This window comes from Fukomys damarensis, unplaced genomic scaffold, assembly GCF_012274545.1.
Source record: "Fukomys damarensis isolate Sample0158 unplaced genomic scaffold, DMR_v1.0_HiC HiC_scaffold_23, whole genome shotgun sequence".
Lineage (NCBI taxonomy): Eukaryota > Metazoa > Chordata > Mammalia > Rodentia > Bathyergidae > Fukomys > Fukomys damarensis.
In genome coordinates this window covers 63,264,435-63,284,164 of record NW_022900935.1, presented here as the reverse complement: position 1 = coordinate 63,284,164, position 19,730 = coordinate 63,264,435, and the positions used below count along the sequence as shown (strand labels likewise).

General features: G+C 47.2%; 1 protein-coding gene and 1 long non-coding RNA gene across 4 annotated transcripts in view; one reads left to right on the top strand and one right to left on the bottom strand.

The window, feature by feature from the left end:
* Positions 1-61: 61 nt before the first annotated feature.
* LOC104858387 lies at positions 62-15,104 on the top strand. 2 transcript variants are annotated; one of them, XR_004518566.1, is made up of 5 exons: positions 62-1,780; positions 8,715-8,902; positions 9,844-9,948; positions 14,186-14,372; positions 15,019-15,104. It is a non-coding gene; the product is annotated as an uncharacterized LOC104858387 (long non-coding RNA). The 2 variants fall into 2 exon arrangements; XR_779135.2 differs by having other exon boundaries at positions 14,180-14,372.
* Rnf213 (ring finger protein 213) overlaps positions 4,361-19,730 on the bottom strand; it is a 93,381-nt gene continuing 78,011 nt past the window's right edge. For both annotated transcript variants that reach the window (XM_010618582.3, XM_010618584.3), the window contains 14 exons: positions 18,523-18,617; positions 16,714-16,873; positions 15,899-16,079; positions 14,362-14,453; positions 13,571-13,816; positions 11,178-11,310; positions 10,778-10,861; positions 10,223-10,403; positions 9,778-9,979; positions 8,918-8,995; positions 7,749-7,943; positions 7,198-7,287; positions 6,923-7,101; positions 4,361-4,966 (listed from right to left, as the gene is read on the bottom strand). In XM_010618582.3, coding sequence (XP_010616884.1) covers positions 4,813-4,966; positions 6,923-7,101; positions 7,198-7,287; positions 7,749-7,943; positions 8,918-8,995; positions 9,778-9,979; positions 10,223-10,403; positions 10,778-10,861; positions 11,178-11,310; positions 13,571-13,816; positions 14,362-14,453; positions 15,899-16,079; positions 16,714-16,873; positions 18,523-18,617 — 2,070 coding nt within the window. In that variant the 3' untranslated portion in view covers positions 4,361-4,812. The remainder of the gene's footprint in view (positions 4,967-6,922; positions 7,102-7,197; positions 7,288-7,748; positions 7,944-8,917; positions 8,996-9,777; positions 9,980-10,222; positions 10,404-10,777; positions 10,862-11,177; positions 11,311-13,570; positions 13,817-14,361; positions 14,454-15,898; positions 16,080-16,713; positions 16,874-18,522; positions 18,618-19,730) is intronic.

Sequence of the window (19,730 nt, the reverse complement as noted above, 5' to 3'; positions counted from 1 at the left end):
CTGGGAGGTTGGAGCTGGCGCCGCCGCCGTAGCTGCCGCCGCCGCCGTAGCTGCCGCCGCCGCCGTAGCTGCCGCCAGGGGTCGTTTTGCAGGGACCTGAGTTCTCCAACCGAGTTCGCGGATACTCGTGGACTAGCGGAGGCCCTAGAGGACCTCACTCTCACTTGTTTTGTAGTGGCGAACCCACGTTCGTCTGGTACCTAGGGTGGCTTGGCGGCCGCGTTCGCAGCGGTCACCTGGAGCCCCTGGCCTCCGGGTCCCCGTCAGTCCCGCCCAGTGCGTCTCTTGTTCCAGCATCAGCGCTGTCTGATCAGGATGCTGACCAGGATGCTGTTCTGGTTTTGGGAAAGGGTGGTCTAACTCTCTACCTCCAGCCCCTGCCCTAGTTGGCCTTTGCTGAACTCTGAAATGGCTCGCCAGGGGCTTCGACAGCCCACCTTCCGAGCCCTGCTGTTGACGCGGTCCTCGGTGGCAGTTCAATGCCTATGGAACGGTTGGAGGGCAGAACTGCTCCCTGGACGCACAGGGGCTGGATCTTACTGGGCAAAAAGCCTCACTCAGCAAAGAAAATAGGGACCGCTACCTTTGAACGTTGTTTTTTGAGACAGGGTTTTGCTACGTAGTCCAGGTTGGCCTTGAATTAACTCTGTGGCCCTGGAAGGCCTTGAACTGAAGCGATCCTCCTGTCTCAGCCTTCCGAGTGCTGGGATTACAGGTGTCTGGCTTGCAACATTGATTTTTACCCAGTGCTCCTCAGTTTTATGAATATTTACTCAGTGCTGTCTCTGTGCCAGGCTTTGTGCTAGACGCTAGGATTATGGCTTTTTCTTGGTGCTTTCTGCCTCATCAGGGACAGGAGGACTTGTGAATATGTGATGTGATTGTGTCTAGTACTAGAAGTGAAAATATATATGAGGAGCCAACTTGGAACTGGTGGTTGGGAAAGGCCCTCTGAGGAAGTGATAGTCAGACCTGAAGGGTGAATTGCAGTGCATGCCAGGCAGAGAAATGGAAAAGAGGTTGGTGTATTTGAGCAGCCAGTAAGGCTGAAGTCTCTTTCACTGGTGGCTTATATTCTAAGTAGGAGAAATCAGGAAAGTACATACACTGTATAAGTAATGTGGTGGAATATAGACTTCAAGAAAAAAATAGAGATTAGATTTGAGGTTCTTCAGGAGAGACCAGTTTGCCTAACCTTTGAAAGCCGGGCAAGGTATTAGTTGAGAAAGAGCCTCATTTCTTGAACATACATCATAGGCAGGCACTGTGCTGTTTTTTTGTTTTGGGTTTCTTTCCCCCCAACTTTATCTTATTTCTCACAGCAAAACTGGGAAGTATTTTACAGCAGAGGAAATTGAGGCTTAATGCTTGCCCCTGGTCAAGGAGCTGGCACACAGGAGAGCCAAGATCAAGCAGCTTTGGGGTGTTATTACAGAGCTGTCAGGAGAAGGGGCCATTGGATTTGGTAATTGGGAGCCAGGTGACAGGCCTATGAGATGGGGCACAGGCAGTGGGGTCTGAGGAAGGCGCTGCCCTGGGTGAGTTTCTCTTGTGCTCCAGGGTACAGATATCAATCTGGAAGGACCAGGTCTGCAGTCCACCTGTGGAGGAAGGCAACCACTGCAAGCTGTGCAGCACCTGGTCAGGAGTGTCCAGAGCAAGGAGAGGCTACTGCATGTGCGGTGCCCCCCGCCCCCATTCCTGCCCCTGGAAGACTGAAACACTCCCTCTGCCTCAAAAGGAAGCAGGGTCACAGACCCCAGGACACCCTACAGAGAAGGTGTGTTTTGTTAGCATTTGCTCTCAGGAAAAAGTGCTGTCCTAGTGCTTGTTTTGCCAACTAGACAAGAATGCTTGAGCATCAGTGAGCTTGAAAGGATCAGAAAAATGCAGAATGTGATACAAATGCTAATCGTGGCAGGCTTGAATTGACTGGTACTCAGCCAAGGCCTTCTCTCCATGCCTAGCTGACACAGTGTTTCCTGTATCTCCCCAGGGTTGTTTCCCGTCCCATACTGGTTCAGGTGGGCACTGCTAGACTTTGGTTACTTCACCTACTTGGCTAGGTGAAGTTTGAGTTGATGTTTTCTTCACAATGACTTCATCACTGGAAATTTGTTTCTAAGTTGGAACTGCCTAAACATTGCTCATGGCTGTCTCAGTTAACAGACTGGTAAGTCTTGCTGGTATTAAGGGTCATTACAGTGGATCTCTAGCATCCTCTAACCTCTGAGACCCACCCCACTGGATGCAACATTTGTTCTCTGACCGGGAAACATAAGACCCCCAGACATAGTACACCCAGCCTAAATGGGAGTAAATGTGGCTCCCCTTCTGGAGATATCCCCAATCTAGCATGGTGGAAATCTGGCTGGGCCCTTTCTGGGCAATAGGGGAACCTAGTTTATTTTAATATTGGTCTCACTTTTGGTCTTAAACCCCACAGTCAGCCAAGTCCACCCTATCCAGACACCTCTTCCCCTTTTGGGAAAACTCACAAATAACAGCATTCCTTTGGGAGCCCATAAAAGTTATTACCCAAAAGTAAGGCCTTTGTTTTTGGTTTCTTTCTGTACAGAGGAGTCTAGAGGCCAATCAGTCTGTGGAGGAGCCAAATTCTGTCCCTCCCTGGGGCTGCCTACAGGACCCCCTCAGCTTTATTTCTTTACTACACTAAATTTCCAATTAAAAGTTTTGCCTGTAAATTCATAATGTTGCCTCAGTTTTAATCTCCGTTATCAGTGATGGAAAGACCCATTCCAGCCAGGGACCAGATGACCCTCACTGAGGCTGAGGCCGGAGGGAATGGGGCCCGTGAAGAGCAGGTCTGCTGTCCTTGTGTCCGGAGTAGTTTTCTGTCTGTCACTGTAAATCAGAGTACAGGTTTCTCTTCTGAACCCTCTACTTCTTAGTCATTTCTGGAAGGACATTGGCACAAGCCCCCAAAACTATTCCCACAAGCCCAGCTGAAGTCTAGGTGCCCTAAATAGAAACTGCCCCAAAAAGGATTTGTTAGCAGCAAGACTCAAGTTTATTAAAATAGGTGTGACAAGTATACTGCAATTTACTTTTTCTGTGCTAGATCAGTATATTTTTTGTACAAACAAGATAATGCTAGATATGACAGTTAAGGCTTTGAAAGCATAGCATACAAAACGAAGCATCTTAATTAAAAGTCCTTCATAAAAAATGCTCGAGCCAAAGTGACAAAAAGTTTTCACAGCAAGAGACGTCACCTGGCTCCTACCCGTTGAGGTGGGGCACAGTGAGATACAGCAGGCCTGAGCTGTGCCCCAACTCTGGGGCTTCAAAGGCACTCCAAGGCAAAGGTGGGAGTTCCACAGCCCACTCCCTAGGCCCAGGACAGAGATGTCCAAGAGCAGGCAGAGGGGAAGGCTCTGCATAGTCCGGAATGAGAAGACAGTTGTGGATTATTAAATTCAAGTGCACATTTTGTGGAACAGGCATGAGGTGGAGAATATCAACACAGTAGAAAGGGAACATGGTTGTTCCACCTGCCGTCCCACAAGGTTCTCTTATGTCCTGACCACCATTTTGAATTTTGTAGTTCAAGTACAATGGCCCTGATTTCAAGTTGATGAAGTCCTTAACTCACTTACAATATATACAAAGGACACAGCCTCCACCTTGTAAACAGTTGCTCTGATGTCACTGCAGAGGGATGCCAGCCTACCAGGGACAGGAGTCAGCCCCAAGAAGTCAAAGGGGACAAAGTAGATACTTTTTTTTGAGAACAAAACAAAACACCACCACCACAACAAAAAAGCAGCACAAGAGCAGGATAAGACATTTTCTTTTCCCTTTTTCAGAAACTTAACTGGTTTTGCACCAAGTCTCAGTTACTATGCGTTGGCTGAAACCCAAAGGATGGACCAGATATTCATATACTTGGGGAAGCTGAGATCACACTGAGAATGCACACTTATTTAGCATAATGCTAGACAATCAAAAATTCCCTATAGAATGGCCAAAAGCATGCTTCTTAACTCGAGTTTACATGAATAAACTTTCATTTAGAATCTCAAGATAGGAGAATTGGATGGGGCTTTGGCTGTCAATCTACTCTGTTCATGGGAGAACTGAGACCACCAAAGTCCCAAACTCTTAGTCCAGTGCTTTTCACAGAGTTTTGACCGTGACCTTTTGAAATCTGGCAGTGATTTTTGGAGGGTCTAGGTCATCTCCTGTTTGTGTAGCTGGAGGCACAGGCAGATGTTGGCTTTCCTTGTGTCATGAAATGAAGAGGGTGGCACTTGGGTACATCTTGGAAACCAAGAAATGTATGTGTAATACTGACAATTTAAGGGACTGGGAAAAAGAAGAAAACCAGATTCTGTTCTGTGAGTGTGGAATAGAGTAGAATAAAAGGACATATCACTTCCCCTCTTTACATAGTAATGGGAGGAAGAAGGGCCTTTGTGGCCCAGAAGTTCAAAGAAAGAGGTTGGCAGGCCTGAGACAGACCATGAGTGGACATGACCATCTCTTTGACACTACTTGTCTCTCCTGGAAAACACAGGATGGGGTCTGATTTCCAAATTCATGTAATTGCAGCTCTTAACCCGGAATGAGCAGTGTTCACAGTACAACGAAAACGTTTTGGGATGTGTTCTAGAAGGCAGAGGCAGTGCAGCTCCCACGGAGCTGTTGGCAGAACGGTATTATGGACTTGAGTTCAACGCTGCACCAGTTCCTCTAAGTGCAACAATCAGTTCGAGTCCTGCTGGGTGAGGGGTGGAGCCATCTCATCTCTCCTGTTGGGTCCCAGACAGGAGCTGAAGGAGTCACACTCTACCTCGCTTGCCGGTCCCATTTCCGTGTGGCAGCAGCTTTCCATACAGAGATGCAGCTGGACAACAGTATCTCTTCTGGGAACTGGGATTCCAAATCTGGAGGGACTTCACTGTCTTTAGTTTCCATGTAACTTATCAGAGTGTCCCTCAGGCTGCAGAAGCAAGAAACGAGATACTATTGATAACATCAGGAGGCCAATGAACTGTCAATTTTCCTAGTCCTCCACAGGACCAGATTGCTCACTAAGATCAGACATTGAGGTCAGCTGTCAAGAGCCAATCTATATAAATTTTGGGAAAAAAATCTTTTTATAATTAAAGCATGACTACAGCTGTCTAAGGCCCAATGTTGTCTTGCCCAAAAGCTGGCTAGAGCATGTGGAAACAACTGTATCACCTCTGGTAACAGCTGAGGTCTCAATCGTCCCTGAGGCTGTAGAGATCAAAGCCTAGATTATGTGAGCTGAAGACATCCTGGTTCTTTGAGAATCCGGTAGTAATATAAAAAGAGAAAGGTTTCACCTGGGAGGGACAAATTCCTTATCAGCTCAACTCATGCTACCTACTGATGTAGGAAAGCTGTCATTTCTGCCCTGATCAACATGAGATTTGCATAGACATAAGGTCACCCAGTAGTCCCTCCAATTGTTGTGTGCACCCAAAAAATGATGGCAAGTATGGAGTCTTGGTCTTTGCCCACTCTGAGGCACTGACCTCCTGGTCACCCATATACTTTGAAATTTAGTCTCTATTGTCTTTTTTTTCTTTAGCCCTCACTGTCCCCCTTTCTAGGCAGTTGGACGATTGATTGGCCTCCAAATAGTCAGCTTCAGGCCAGCTGAGTCCTGAGCTCCTGAACTGGACATTGGCCCCTGCCATTGTCGGATGAAATCCTAGTCTCCAGCTTTGCTCGCTGGTGCTGGCCTTATCAGTGATAATGTCAGGTACTCTAATGTGACCTATTGGGCTGTTCATATGAAAACCTTTGCTGTTCAGAAAAAAAAAAAAAAGTATGTATCCCCTTTTACATTTTATGTAATTAAGGTTACAAAAAATAAAGATGACAATTCTCTAGGAAGGGGAACTTCTTTTATACTGTAGGTTCACGATATAGAGACTTACTAAGCTGAAAGAATACAAGGCATATAGGTATGTGCCATATGGTACAATGGAAGAAAAATAGCAAATGTGAAATATACTGGTATAGAAAAGAGATTTGACTATTTCAAAAAACAGATTTATATCCTTACCTCATGGTATACATAAAAGTAAACTGGCTAAAAAAAAAAGTATAATCGCTTCTCGGCCTTTTGGCTAAGATCAAGTGAAAAAAAAAAGGTATAATATGGACCTATATAAGTAAAACCAAAACAAAATAAAACCCATGGAAGGACATTTCTAACCTTGGGATACAAGAAGGAAGACCTTTACTGATGTATTTTCCTTTACAGGAAAATTCTGCCAGATTTGACTTCATAAATTTAAAGATAATGATGAGATAAAGCATTTGTAATAACACATTTAGATAAAAATTAGTTTCTGCACTATACCAAGAGCTTTTCTAAATCATTAAGAAAGATTAAGAATTGGGCATGGTTGGCACACACCTGTAATCCCAGCACTTGGGGGAAGATTACTGTGAGTTTGAGGCCAGCCTGGGCTACATATAGAGTCCTTGTCTCAAAAAAAAAAAAAAAAAAAAAAAAAAAAAAAAAAAAAAAAAAAAAAAAAAAAAAAAAAAAAAAAAAAAGTAATTCAGAGGACAACAAACTAGTGATTAATAAATATGAGAATGTGCCCAGCCAGACTAGTAAGTAGGGAAATACAAGAGACAGCTGGATCGCATTCTTTGGCCATCACATCGACACTAATGTATGACGGGTACATTGGGGAATTCCAGTGTTTATAGCACATCTCTTTGATATAGAAAGCCTGCTTGTTAGACTGTATAGCTTTTGGAGAAGCCAGCTCTCAGGTGCTGTGGTAGTGGAGGGAGAGTGTGACAAGTCCTATGGGGGATGGGCCTGTCTGCATGCCTGTGGAAGGGCACGGTGGGCAGAACATTCCTGTCACCCTGCCCCAGCAGTGGTGTGCTTGTCCCTCCCTACCTCCACTTGGGGTTGAAGTTGTCCTCAGCCTGAGTGTTCTTCAGCTTTAGCACCATCATTTCATGGAGCTCCAGGAGGAAGGTGTCTAGGCTGCTGTGGTTTAGGAAAGTGCTGAGGAGCTTGGCATGTTCTAGGCTGAGATCCTCTTTGTACCTTGGACTGATTTCCCGAAATGGTTCCTAAAAATGCAAGACCACCAAGGGGCCATTAAAGGCTGAGAAGAGAAGGCTGAGCTTTCTGCACTGGAGAGGCAGAGCTAAGTAAGCGGCACTTACTTTCTTCAGGCGCAGCAGCTGTTCCGACTTATGCGCAGAGAGGAACTGCCAGAGGGCAATGGCGTGTTTTAATTGACATCTACTTAAGGCCTGAAAGAGGAATAGGAACCCTGCTAAGAGGTAGAGGCCTCACACCCTGCACCCCCATGCCCAGCAAGGACTCTGAGCACTACCCCCTTTATGCTCTGCACTAACTCTATGTTCCTTGTCCTGAGGCCACCTCTGTTCATCACAAATCTACCTGATATGTCTTTCCAACATCTCTGAAAAGCAGCCCCTCTGGCCACAGCTCAGAGTTGTGCAGTGAACAGCAGTTGATGGCCTCATCAGGTGTGTCATGCTCTGTCTAGATGGTCAGCATTGGGCTGTCTGTCTCTGCTGTCCCAAGTGGCTCTGTCTATACTGTGGACTGGCTAGCAGCGGGGCTGCTTTGAGCTCCCCTTTTCCAGGATACATATATTGATGTTCCCTGCCTGGTGGTTTTCTAATGGGAAGCAAGAAACTCATCTGAGGCTGCTGATCTCCCTGAACAGCCTTCACACCAGACCCACCTTTAAAACTGAAGTTGTCTGGTCGCCCATTCGCAGGACTTCTTGGATGTACATATTTAGCTGCATGTTTGGGTCCCCACCGGCTGTGCTCAGGAATCCTAAGGTGACTTCTATGACAGAGAGGGCTTCACAGGCATCACTGTAGGACTGAAGCTGCCCGCTGATGATGCCCATAGCTGCACTCTGGAGGGTACTCTGGGAAACCAAACACAGGACAGCGACCATGGGTTGGGACTTTTATTTTTCACTGCCTGTGATGAGCTTAGCTTTGTCACTGACCCAGCTATGGTGGCACAAATCAATCACAGCCGTTGACATGCAGTGCTAAGTGCAGCAGCATTTCAGACATTTGGCAAGATTTGAGCTCACTGAATCCTCAATATAACATGGTATGGATATGGGGAGAGAGTATTTATCTACCAGTATCATTATCAAAAGAGCAGGAATAAATTCTCTGGACCTTTTACCTAACCTACATCTGAAACACCATCACTACCAAACCAACCACACAAAATGTCAGTGCATTTACAGTTGTTATGGCTGTGTCTAGATGTCCCCTTAAAGCCTCATGTAATCACAGTGGGGGCTTTTTCCAAGGAGGCTGGATCTAGAGTGTGTGATGCTGGGATCAAGGGTCTATGATTGATGATTAGTCCACTGACTGGTTTGTGACAGTTCTAGTGTGGAGAATGGGAAGGGCCACCACAGGGGTGAGTGCTACCTGCTCTACAAGTGTGAAGCTTGGATGGAATATAGGGGACAGGAAGAGGGCTGCTGTGGCTTGCTTGTTGATTTCTTGCTACTTTTCTGCCTTCTGTCCACCATGAACTGTTTCTCCTCTTTAATGATCCTTTGCCATGCTACCCTGCTTTGGAGCCAACCAACTATGGACTGAAACCTCTCCAAACTGTGAGCCAAAATAAACTTCTCCTCCTTTAACTTTTGGTGTTGGGTATTTCGTTTCAGGAATGAGAAAAGTAACTGAGACAACACTCAAGAAACAGAGGAATACACTGTCTTGCTTGCCCTCTGTGAAGAGTGATGTCAGAGAGCACCCAGGTCCTCAAGGAGCTTGAGACTCTGTTGCTCACAGCAGACAACTGGGAGAGGGTGAAGCTATCCAAGTGTGGATGGAACCACCCTTCAAATGGCAGGTTTGTCGTGACCACCTGTTTCATCTTGTTCTTAATGTCCATGAAGAGATGCTCATAGTTCTGATCATGTCTGTGCACCAGTGTAGGGATCCCCTAAAGTGAGAAAGAAAAAGCATTTGGACATTATATCCATAGTAGAGGTCCCTCATTGGATGACAGATACACCTTGAGCAGTAGCTCAATGGGAGGGTCTTCCTGGGCAGCACACATAGATCTGTCTTCTTATGAAGTCTCTGTTTGTCACAATCTCTGCAAATAGTTATACAATATGAACCCATCCCAGCCACAATGACCCTGCAGATATTGTCATGGAGAATATATTGTACCCTGAGGATCGCAGGAGGTGCTGGGGACAGAGATGGAACAAAATTACATTCACATACTCAGTCAGCAACTACTGAGCATATATCACGAACCAGGAAGTCATTCTGTTAGGCAAGAGTTGTCAGAATGAATTAAAAATTGCTTTGGAGAGGCCAGGGATACAGCTCAGTGGTACAGTGCCTGCCTGGAAAGCATGAGGCCCTGAGTTCAAGTCCCAGTACCAAAAAAACACAAAAGAAACAAACATGCCTTGGAGCCAAGCATGGTGGTGCAGCACTCTGGGAGGCTAAGCAGGAGGAGCACAAGTTCCAGTCCATACTGGGTAACTTAATGAGACCCTGTCTCAAAGGTTAAAAAAGGGGGAGGGGGAGGGGATGTAGCTCAATGGGAAGGCCCTGAATTCAAATTCCCATTTTGGAGAAATAAAAAGGTTTTGGATGCAAATAATTCACAGCCTAATTGTAGACAATGCAAAGGTAATAACCCATTACAAAGTATCTGGCTAGACCTGGAAAAGCCACGCGTGTCCCTAGCAGCAGGGTTCAGCCTACCTTGACCGTCAGCCTGGGCTTGCCCTGTAGGAGGCGCCCCCTGATCTGCCGCTGGATCTTTTCCAGGTCGAACTCCTGTGAGGTCTCCCCACCTTGCACCACTTGATACTGGCAGTTGGACAGAATCAGCGGAATCAGGTCACGCTCCACGTCGTAACTGATGACATGCAGGTCAGTGATCTCGGAGGCATCCACAGAATAGCTGTGGGACATAAGACACAGTGACTGGTGTCCGGGGCGGGTGTATGGAGCTGGAGCTTTGGACATATGAAGACTGTGCCTCCTTCTGCCCTCACAGTCTCAACAGGCAACAGCCATTCACAACTCTGCTGAGTTGAACAGGGGCTCTGCTGAGGGTGAACACGGCTGCAGCTAGCTGGCGTCTGCTCAGGGGTGTGAGATGCAGGGCCAGGTGTACACTGTGTCCACTTGCTTATGCACACACCTGTTGTTTTCCTTGGAGAAGTTCTCCACCATGTAGACAACTTCATTGTGTAGGCGAATCAAGTAGCTGACTAAAGCAGTAGAGCAGAGGCCCAGGCCCCGCCGACGTGGCAGGATGACTTCAAAATCAGAATCCAGATCCAAGTCAGAGCGGCAGTACTCTTTAGGGAGCTTGATCTCACCTTCAAATGACAGGGTTACTCTCAGCAAAGAGCACTGCACCCCAAGGCTCTCCTTCACAACATCAAGGAAAAGGAGGAGGAACGGGAGGAATACGGATATGCTCATCCCAACTGAACACAGAGCAGATCTGGAGGCCTTGCCTCCAACCTCTCTTGCAGGCTGACAAGTTTACAGTATTCTCAGTTCCTTTCTGCCTCCACATTTATGCATTCAAGAGGACCAGGGGCTTATTACTGATCAAGCTCACTTATCACAGCACCTCCATCAGAAGACTTGGAAGTCTGGCGTGACCATGCACATGGCCAGGCACTGGCAGAGCCAGCAGAGGAGCAGGCTTCAGGTGCTTAGTGCCAAGGGGGAGGAGGACACTCACCATTGGTCTCCAGCGATCGCCTCAGTGCATTCCATGTGGACAGAAAAATAGTGATCCTCTCCTCAAACAACTTCTTCAGCCCATCTGTTGAACAAAATGGTTGGTAAGAACCTATGGAAATAAGTAGCCAGCCAGAGAGAAACCAGTACAGGGCAGGCTGTGGATGGAACCCAGCTCTGCTTCTTCCTGTCACTAAGCAGGAGGTTGAGCTGGGAAAACTAGAGAGGAGGGGCTTCCCAGCTGCAGCAGGAGCTCTATGTGTCTCGGGGACCCAGGGACCTCACTGCATGCTAAGAGCTTATGACACGGACCACCCATGAGCCTCCCTGGAACCATCCTTCCCAAACACCAAACACTAGGTGGTTCTGAACTCTTGTTGGAGCGAAGAGCAGAGACATACCTGAACTGTGACTTTTAATAAACTTTCTGATGGAACTGGATGCAATTTCAGGAACATTCTGGAATTGTTTCACTAGGCTCTTTTGCAGGGCCAATATCTCAGGCAAGAATTTCACCAGCCTCAGTTCTGCCTCCTGAAGAAGGGAAGATCACTCAGTGACACTTCCTCTCTCTCTGTCTTTTTTTTTTTTGGTACCAGGGATTGAACTCGGGTCCTTGAGCTTGCAAGGCAGGCCACCAAACCGCTGAGCTAAATCCCCGGCCCAACACTTCCTCTCTTTACGTAGAACATGTTTATTGGGCACACAGACGTTGGAGATGGTTGAGGATTTGTCTTTGTGGTTTAGTTTGGTCAGTGGGGCATTTTATAGGAAGACACACAGGGCTAATGGGAAAGGTGTCATTCCATCTTTCACAAGTGATTCTGGAGGACTTGCAGTGTGCTAGACACTGGCCTGCTTCTGAGGGATAGAGGATAACTAGGACAGAGTCCTGCCCTGCAGAAGCTTAAGTGTCAAGTGAGTGTGCCAAGATCCAAAGAAAGAGACTACATCTTGACACCTATGTTTCACCTTGCAAAAAAACTCAACTTAAGAGGGATCAAAGAGCTCAGTGTAAGTCCTGAAACTTTAGACTTGGAAAAAAACATAGGGGAAGTACTTTGTGGTTTTGGTACTGGCACCAATTTCTGGACAGGAACCCAAAAGAACAGGAAACAAAAGCAAAACTGGCAAGTGGAATTTCATCAAGCAAACTTCTGCACAGTAGAGGAACCAATGAACATGGACAAGAAGGAACCAACAGAATAAGAGAACAGATTTGCCAACTAATAAATAGATAGAGAGGTCTTATCCAGGATATGTAAGGAATTTTAAAAATCATAACAAAAGCCAACCCAATTAAAAATGGAAATGGTCTGAATAGATACTTCCGAAAAGAACAAGTACACAGGGGCAAAAAATATATATGAAGGAATGTTTCGTATCGTTAGGCTGTTGGGGAAGTGCAAATCAAAACTATAATAAGTTATCATCTCACTCCAGCCGGCGTGGCTATTAGGAAAAAAAAAACCAAAATAACAAATGCTGCTGAGGATGTAGAGAAAAAGGTCCCCCTATACACTGCTGCTGGGAATATAAATTAGTGCAGCTATTTTAGAGATCAGTCACAGAGGTTCATCAAAAACAAACAAACAAAAACTGAAAGCAGATCTACTGTATGACCTCTTTCCATGTATCCACGGAGAGAAAATGAAATTAGTATAGCAAATAGACACCGTGTGCCTATGTTTACTGTGGCACAATTCACAAACGTGCTATGAAATCAGCCTAGGCATTCATGAAGAGATGAAAGGATAAAGAAAACGTAGCTACCTAATTCAGCCACGAAGAATAAAATCCCGTTCTTTGCAGCAAAACAGATGGAACTGGAAGACATTACGTGAAGTGAAATAAACCAGACACAGAGAGCCAAGTACCACCTGCTGTGTGTGTGTGTGTGTGTGTGTGTGTGTGTGTGTGTGTGTGTTGGTCAACCTGAAGTTAGGATAGTGCTTCAGAACAGGAGAAGGGTTGCTGGATTTGATTAGTACATGCTACCACACGAACATGCACAATGCATGTTAATAGCAAAATAAATTTGAAAAAAAAAAGAAAAAGAAATTGCCTCTTGGGCCCATGTGACAGGTAGGGTGTAGAAAGAAGCAGCTGAAGGCAGACGTTCAAGTCAGGCAGCGGTGACTGCTGTCATCCGTGGATGTTGCTCGAGACCTAGGGATCTCAGCATCCTCGGCTGAATGAAACCACGCGTCTCAGAGAGCGATCACTGCACTAACATGAAGTCCTTCCTAGTGTGAGCAGCAGAAACATCATTTTGCTTCTTGCTAGCTGCAAATACTGGAGGGAAATGATGAGAAAATCTACTGTAGGCAATCAGAGTTCAAGCAGATGAAGGTCAGCGGCGTGTATTTCCAGGCTGAAGAGACCGATGGCTATGGCCCACGGCCCCATCACAGCCAGCGCACGCTCACTCCCACTTGTAGTCTGCACGGCCAGCAGGGAAGAGATTCTGTTTGGTTTTGGCTCCTCATTCTTTACTACACCAGACAGGGGATGACAGCTCTGGGCTCTGGGGACGAGCTGTGGCCTTTTCCTTCCTGCTGAGTGTGACCGGAGACGTTCTCCCCTGGCCTTCAAGCTCTTCACAAGTCAGTGCTGACCCCAATGTGTGGGCGTGCTCCACCTGTGATGTTACGCTTGGTGGGTCTGAAGACCTCCCTACTCCCCCTGAGTCTCTGCTACCACATTCTTTTCAGAACCCCAGTGTGGACGGGTCGGTTAGAGTTCTACCCCAGGAAGAATGACTCTGAACAAGAGCACAGGGAGGCCCACATACCTTCTGCAGGAAATCCCAGAGCACAGGCAGTGTTTCTTTGCCATTCTTCTGCTCCACGATGTGCTGGAGGTACTCGACTGTGAACTTCTTCCTGCAGCTCCAGATCTTGGAGCAGTGGACAGCATTCTGGGGCAGATGAAGGAAGGTCGCTGGGTCACCATATATGATCTTGGTAACGGGACTGGAGCTGATGCGCTCATCTTGGCTGATGAAAGTATTCAGGGTACGAAGGGTTTTCTCTAGATGCTAGATGAAAAAGACACAGAAGTCTGGAAGTGAGACACTGCTACCGGCAGATTGGCACCTTGTGACTTCACCTCGGGTTTCCTGGAGTCTGCCTGCAGGCCATGGGACATTCACTGTTGTTATAATTTAACTGTTTCTTGGTTGTAGGTGATTTGCCCACCCACACTGAGTGAGACTCACTTGGAGGTCCATATTTTATTGCTCTCCTTTGGCTTGCTGAGGTGGTCATTTACCCCAGCGATGTCCTTCCCTAATACAGGAGTAGTGAATCTGATCTCAATGCCTCTCTTGTGGGTCTCTCTTGTGGGTCTCTCCAAGACAGTTCACCTCTCTACCTCTTATTCTTGCCTGCTGTCTAAAAAGTAACAGAGAGGAAAGGGACCTGCCGCTCATACTTTCAACACTCCTGGACAATTCCTTCGCCTGACTTATGAGCAGCCATAGGAGGGGTAACCCTATGTGGCTCTTCAGAAGCCTCCTGTGGTCCTTCCCCAAGAGGGTTCAGCAGACGTGAGGGACAGAGGCGCCAGACAGTGGTCACTCACCTCCAGCTCAGGTAAGAGAAGAGCTTCTGTGTATTTTTCCCAATTGTTTCTCTGGCCTTTGGTTGATAATTGTGCCTCAAAATTTAAAGTGTCTACAAAGAAAACCAAAACATATGGGTTATCCAAGGAACAAAAGCCACAGCAGTCTACATAAAGGAAATGGTAAATAAACATCAATAGAAGTAATTCTCCCTTCGTGGTAATACCTACCTAAATTAACCTATGCATTTAAAGAAGATTCTGTCACCACCAACTACCTACTGAAGATCCCTTTAACATGTATTAACTGTAATCTTAGAGCCACTCTGAACAAAATTACTAAGGACACAGCTAAAACTCAGAGGCCCAGGGGCACAGCAACAGTGGCCCACACCTCCATCCGCCATCTTGTTGCTGGCCTGCAGCCAAGAGGAGACCTTTGGAGGTGACCTGGACGTAGGACTGGTGGGGCCTCGGGAACTCCTTCACAGTGCACTTGCCAGGGCCGATGGAGTCACCAGCATGAGAGGCCTTCACTAAAATCGAATGTTTTTTGAATGGAAACTACATACTGATATTGGCTTCTGGTAAAGAAGTCCCCGACATGGGGACAGACTCTGGCCCTGGGCAAAATGTTTTTATTGCTTTATTACCATTATGCCTTTTTTTCTTTTGCAGTGCTGGAGATTGAACCCAGGGCCTTCACCCTGACCTACAATCCAACCACTCCCCACCTTTTAATTTTGAGACAGGTTCTTGCTAAATTGGCCGGGCCTACCTTGCAATCTCCCTGCCTCAGCTACCCAGAGTGCTGGATTACAGACATATACCACCATGCCTGGCTCATCATTACACTTTAAATAACACTGTCTTACAATGATAATTTTAAAAGATTTTTGTAGATAAGCAAAAAAATAATCTTTCTGCATGCTACCTTTCAGAATCATTTACAGAGCCTGGGATTTAGCTCAGTGGCACTGTGCCTGCCTCACAAGTGCCAAAAAAAAAAAGAAAGAAAGAAAAGAAAAGAAAAGATCTGCAAGATAACTTTGTAAATGATTCTGTGTGTGTGTGTGTGTGTTTTTTTTTGTACCAGGGATCAAACTCAGGACCTTGCACTTGTGAGGCAGGCACGATGCCACTGAGCTAAATCCCCGGCCTCAGACTTTTTCTTTCTACGTGGATTTAAATGTTCAAAGTAGAAAAATTAGCTCAGGGAACAATGTTTTGCAGCCTACTTTGTTTTGTAACCAATTGTAGATGTGTGAACATATCAGGGCAGTGTAAATGACATCTTTAGGAAAGCAGTGACTAGACACACATCCCCTGATTTGGATGAGACATGTTCCCAACACAGTGGATCAGCCCTGTGTACAAATGTCCCGGCCACCCACACGGCAGGTCCTAGCCAGGGTGGATGGAGGAACCCAGTGGCCTCTCCCACCCTCCAGCAAGGAGAATCCTTCGGGGTTCCCCACACCCACTGATTTTGCTCACTCCAGAACCACAGGAAGTGAGCCTGGTTTCTCGGCAGCCGACCCTCTCCCCCGTTTCTTACTCAGGCCAAAGGTGGGATGCTGGGTCCTGAGGAGCCTGCACAGCACCAGGTGGACCATGAGGCTGGTTTCATCAGCATTCTTCCCCAGCATCTTGGTCAGCTGCTCCAGATCCCTCTGGATGTGCTGCTGCAGGAAAGCCTTTGGGTCCCCCACCGGAGGCTTAATGATGTTGCCTAGAGCCTGTGGGCAACCAAGCAGAGTGTCCAGAGAGACTGCATATGTGGGTGAGCTCGGGAGGGGCGCCCACGAGTACACACAGCCCTGAGTTAGAGTGTGGCTTCTCGGGCGAAGCCGGGAAATGATCCACCCGTGACACAGACAGCAGCTGCTGCTGGCTTTGATGCTGCCTGAGTTCTGGCCTCTGCTTAGTCTCAATGTGGGGGACATGCCGTGCACTCCTGCTTCTTCCCCTGCAGCCGCAGAGATGCGGGGGTGAATCCGGCCTCACCAGCCTCTCCACACCCAAGTGTACCAAGGATGTGGTGTCGTGTCCTCCGAGGGGACTTCATGACCCGATCACGACACCTGTGCACATGCACTTGGATGTCATGCCGTATCCCATAGATAGTGCAGTTAAAAATGGAACTACGTTTTAAAAATTAAGAAAGAAAGTGGATTTTATGGAATCTGACGAGGAGCTCCCACATCCCATCATAGGCGACTATGGAGAAAAGCGGGCAATGTAATACTGTATTATTTACTGCATTAAATGACACAGAATCCGCAGAAGGTGGCCAGGACTCTTTAGACAAAAGGACCGAAAAGCACAGAAGGCTCTTCCTACAGAAACGCTGGGGTCTGGCAGTGGTGATACCTGGGGACTGTGGGCAGCTCCTAGAAGCAGAGCCAAATGCGTGAGCAGCCGGAGGAGAACGAAGACCACCGGTGACAGCCCCCGGTCGGGCGCCACGGCCACACCTCTGGGCTGTGGTTTGCCAAGCACGTGGCCAGTCTGAGTTCTGTCGGTGTTGTCTCTGGCAAGGACGGGAGAAGATGTGGTGAAGGCTACGTCCCCAGTTTTAAGGAAGACAATGTAAAATGCACTTCTTATTCTACTCTACCTAGTCTGCTTCCTATGAGTCTTTTTCTTTATAGATTAACCTTTCTGGCTGACCAGATTCCACAAGGGTCTCGTGTGTCAGTAGAGGCCTGCACCCGTCTCAGGTCAGCTAGGGACTGGGACATGTACACCCATGTGGGGAATGCCCACGTTGATCTCATCTTCACAAGTCAAAACCTGGGACAAAAGGGCTGGCAAAAATGTTTCTTTTCCTCTCTCTGTTTCTTTTTCTTTCTTTTTGACAGGATCTCACTATATAGTCCAGGCTCAACTCAAACTCTCAATCCTCCTGCCTCAGCCTCACAAGTTTTCGGATTACAGGCGTGCACCACCATACCCAGTCAAGATTATATCGTGTCCAGGAAGGAGATGTAGTACCATACATTCAGCTGTTTAAATATTAGAGAGTCACGGGTATCCTAGTAGTTTATGGAGATAACAGGCTGGATTTTTCTCTTTCTTTGCAGTACTAGGAATTGAACCCAGGGCCTTCATATGAACTACTTTCCCGGCATTTAAAAAAACTGAGATAGGGACTCTAAGTTCCTATGCTTCCCAGGCTGGGCTTGAACCTGTGATCCTCCTGCCTTAGCCTCCCCAAGTGCTGTGATTACAAGCATGCACCACCACACCCGGCACAGGTTAGGATATTCTAGGCTCTGATGGTACCAGAAAAGTCAGATGTATGGTGGCCACAGGTAGGTCCCACTAGCCATCTGAGGGGAACACTGGTGCTGCACCCATCTCGGGAGCAAGCATGGCACTGTGAGGTCAGATTTCTGTCCAGATTCTAGAGGAATCTCTAGAATCAGAGGACCCAGAGGCACAGAGGACCCTCCACATAGATTCAAGTACAGCCCTCCTATAAATAGGTTGTAGATTCAACCAGCAACGGATCAGAAATATTTCAGAAAGCTGCATCTGTACTGAACATGTAAAGGCTTTTTTCTTGTCTGTATCCCCTAAACAATACAGCAGAATAAGCATGTACACAGCTTTTACATTGAGTTAGAGGTATACGGAACTGGACATGACTTGAAGTGTATGGGAGGACATGCACAGGGTATGTGAACATTTTATATAAGGAACATGATGCTTTGGTATCTGGGGGAGGGCAGTGTCCTGGAACCAAAGCCCGCAGATACCAAGGCTGTCTGACAAGAGTACTTATGTGTCCTTCGCTAGCCTCAAATTAAAAAACAAAAACAGGAGGACACGAAGACAGTTTACAAGCGAGGTGGCACTGCACACAGACAAATGTCTGGGTTTTCGTCTAGCAGAATTCAACGTCAGTCTGAGTTAGGGCATCTCTCCATGTCCAGTATATTTTAACGGGGGTGACCCGTGGCCCATATGGAAGGTCCTTTTAATAAGTATCAACATGTTATCTGCTTTGCATCTAAGACCCACAACAGATGAGACACCTCAGTGCTATCTGAGCGGGACCTTGGCACTGAGACCCAACAGGACACAAATGCAAAAGTGTGACCCTTGGGACAGAACAACAGAAAAGCTCCAGAGCCCACAGTGTGACTCCCGGGAAGGCAGCACAAGCTTACGTACTGGATGACCTGAAAGCCGGTTTCGGGTCTGTGATTAAGGCCTCCGATTGGGGCGCGACAGTCTATGCACAGGGCCTGCTGCATCGGCTTGCCGCACTGCGGGGAGACGGCGGGACACATGGTCAGGGGAGGCCACTGTGCACAGTAACACCTGCCCTGGGATGGCTTCTCCAGCGATCTGTGGACTTCTGGGGCTGGGTGGTCACTTACTGCAAAGATGCTGACCATGGGCAATTGTGGACTTTTATTGTTAAAAAATTAAGCACGACTATTGAAGTTCTGACTGCAGAAAGAAGCACTCTATAGACAAATATGCAAGCTTCCATCTCCTTTCCTCCTATTCTTGCTTTCCCCGTTCACGTATGCATCACACCACACTCCAGCGCTTCATTTATCTAACACCAGGAATAACCAACAGCCATACACACAGCCTCCAAGCTGATTTCCTTATATGCACTGGACTTTCTTATTTTATTACAAAACAAAAACAAAAATAAAAAGCCAACCACAAGATTTACCACGGCCAAAGGCCCATTTTTCAGAGTCCAGCAGTTTCCAGCTGTGGACAGTCTGAGAAAGAATCATTCAATCTGTCTGTCAATCTGTCTTTCTTTTTTAGGGGTTGGTGTGTGGGGCTAGGGATTAAACCCAGGGCCTCTGCACGGAGCTACATACCCATCCCTTTATAAATTTTTTTTAAAAAGTTTATTTTGAGACAGGGTTTTGCCAGGATGCTAACTTGCTCAGGCTGGGCTTGAACATGCAATCCTCCTGCCTCAGCCTCCCAGAGTGCTGGGATTACGAGTGCTTGCCACCACCACTGGCTAAGAGTCTATTTCAATTGCGGAGGGAGGGTACTGGGGATCGAACTCGGGCCCTCAGGCAGTGGCAGGCACCACTGAGCTAAATCCCTAGCCCCTCTATTTCTAGTTCACAGTCAAGGAAGTAAATGAAGCTCAGACTAACCCTGTATATTGAGACCCCCCCCCCGGGTCTCTGCATTAGCCCACTGCTCAGCAAGGGCAGATGCGCCATACAGAGGCCCCAGGGGTGAGAAACAGTTTTCCCCCACAGCTCCCCCTCTACAAGTCTCTCTCCTGACCTCTAGTACCAGGCCACATCACCTGCCGGCTAGTGTACAGCTGACGGGAGGCCCTTCTATGCTACTGACCCCAGTGCTGGTCCTGGAGTGCTGCCGGACACCCTACC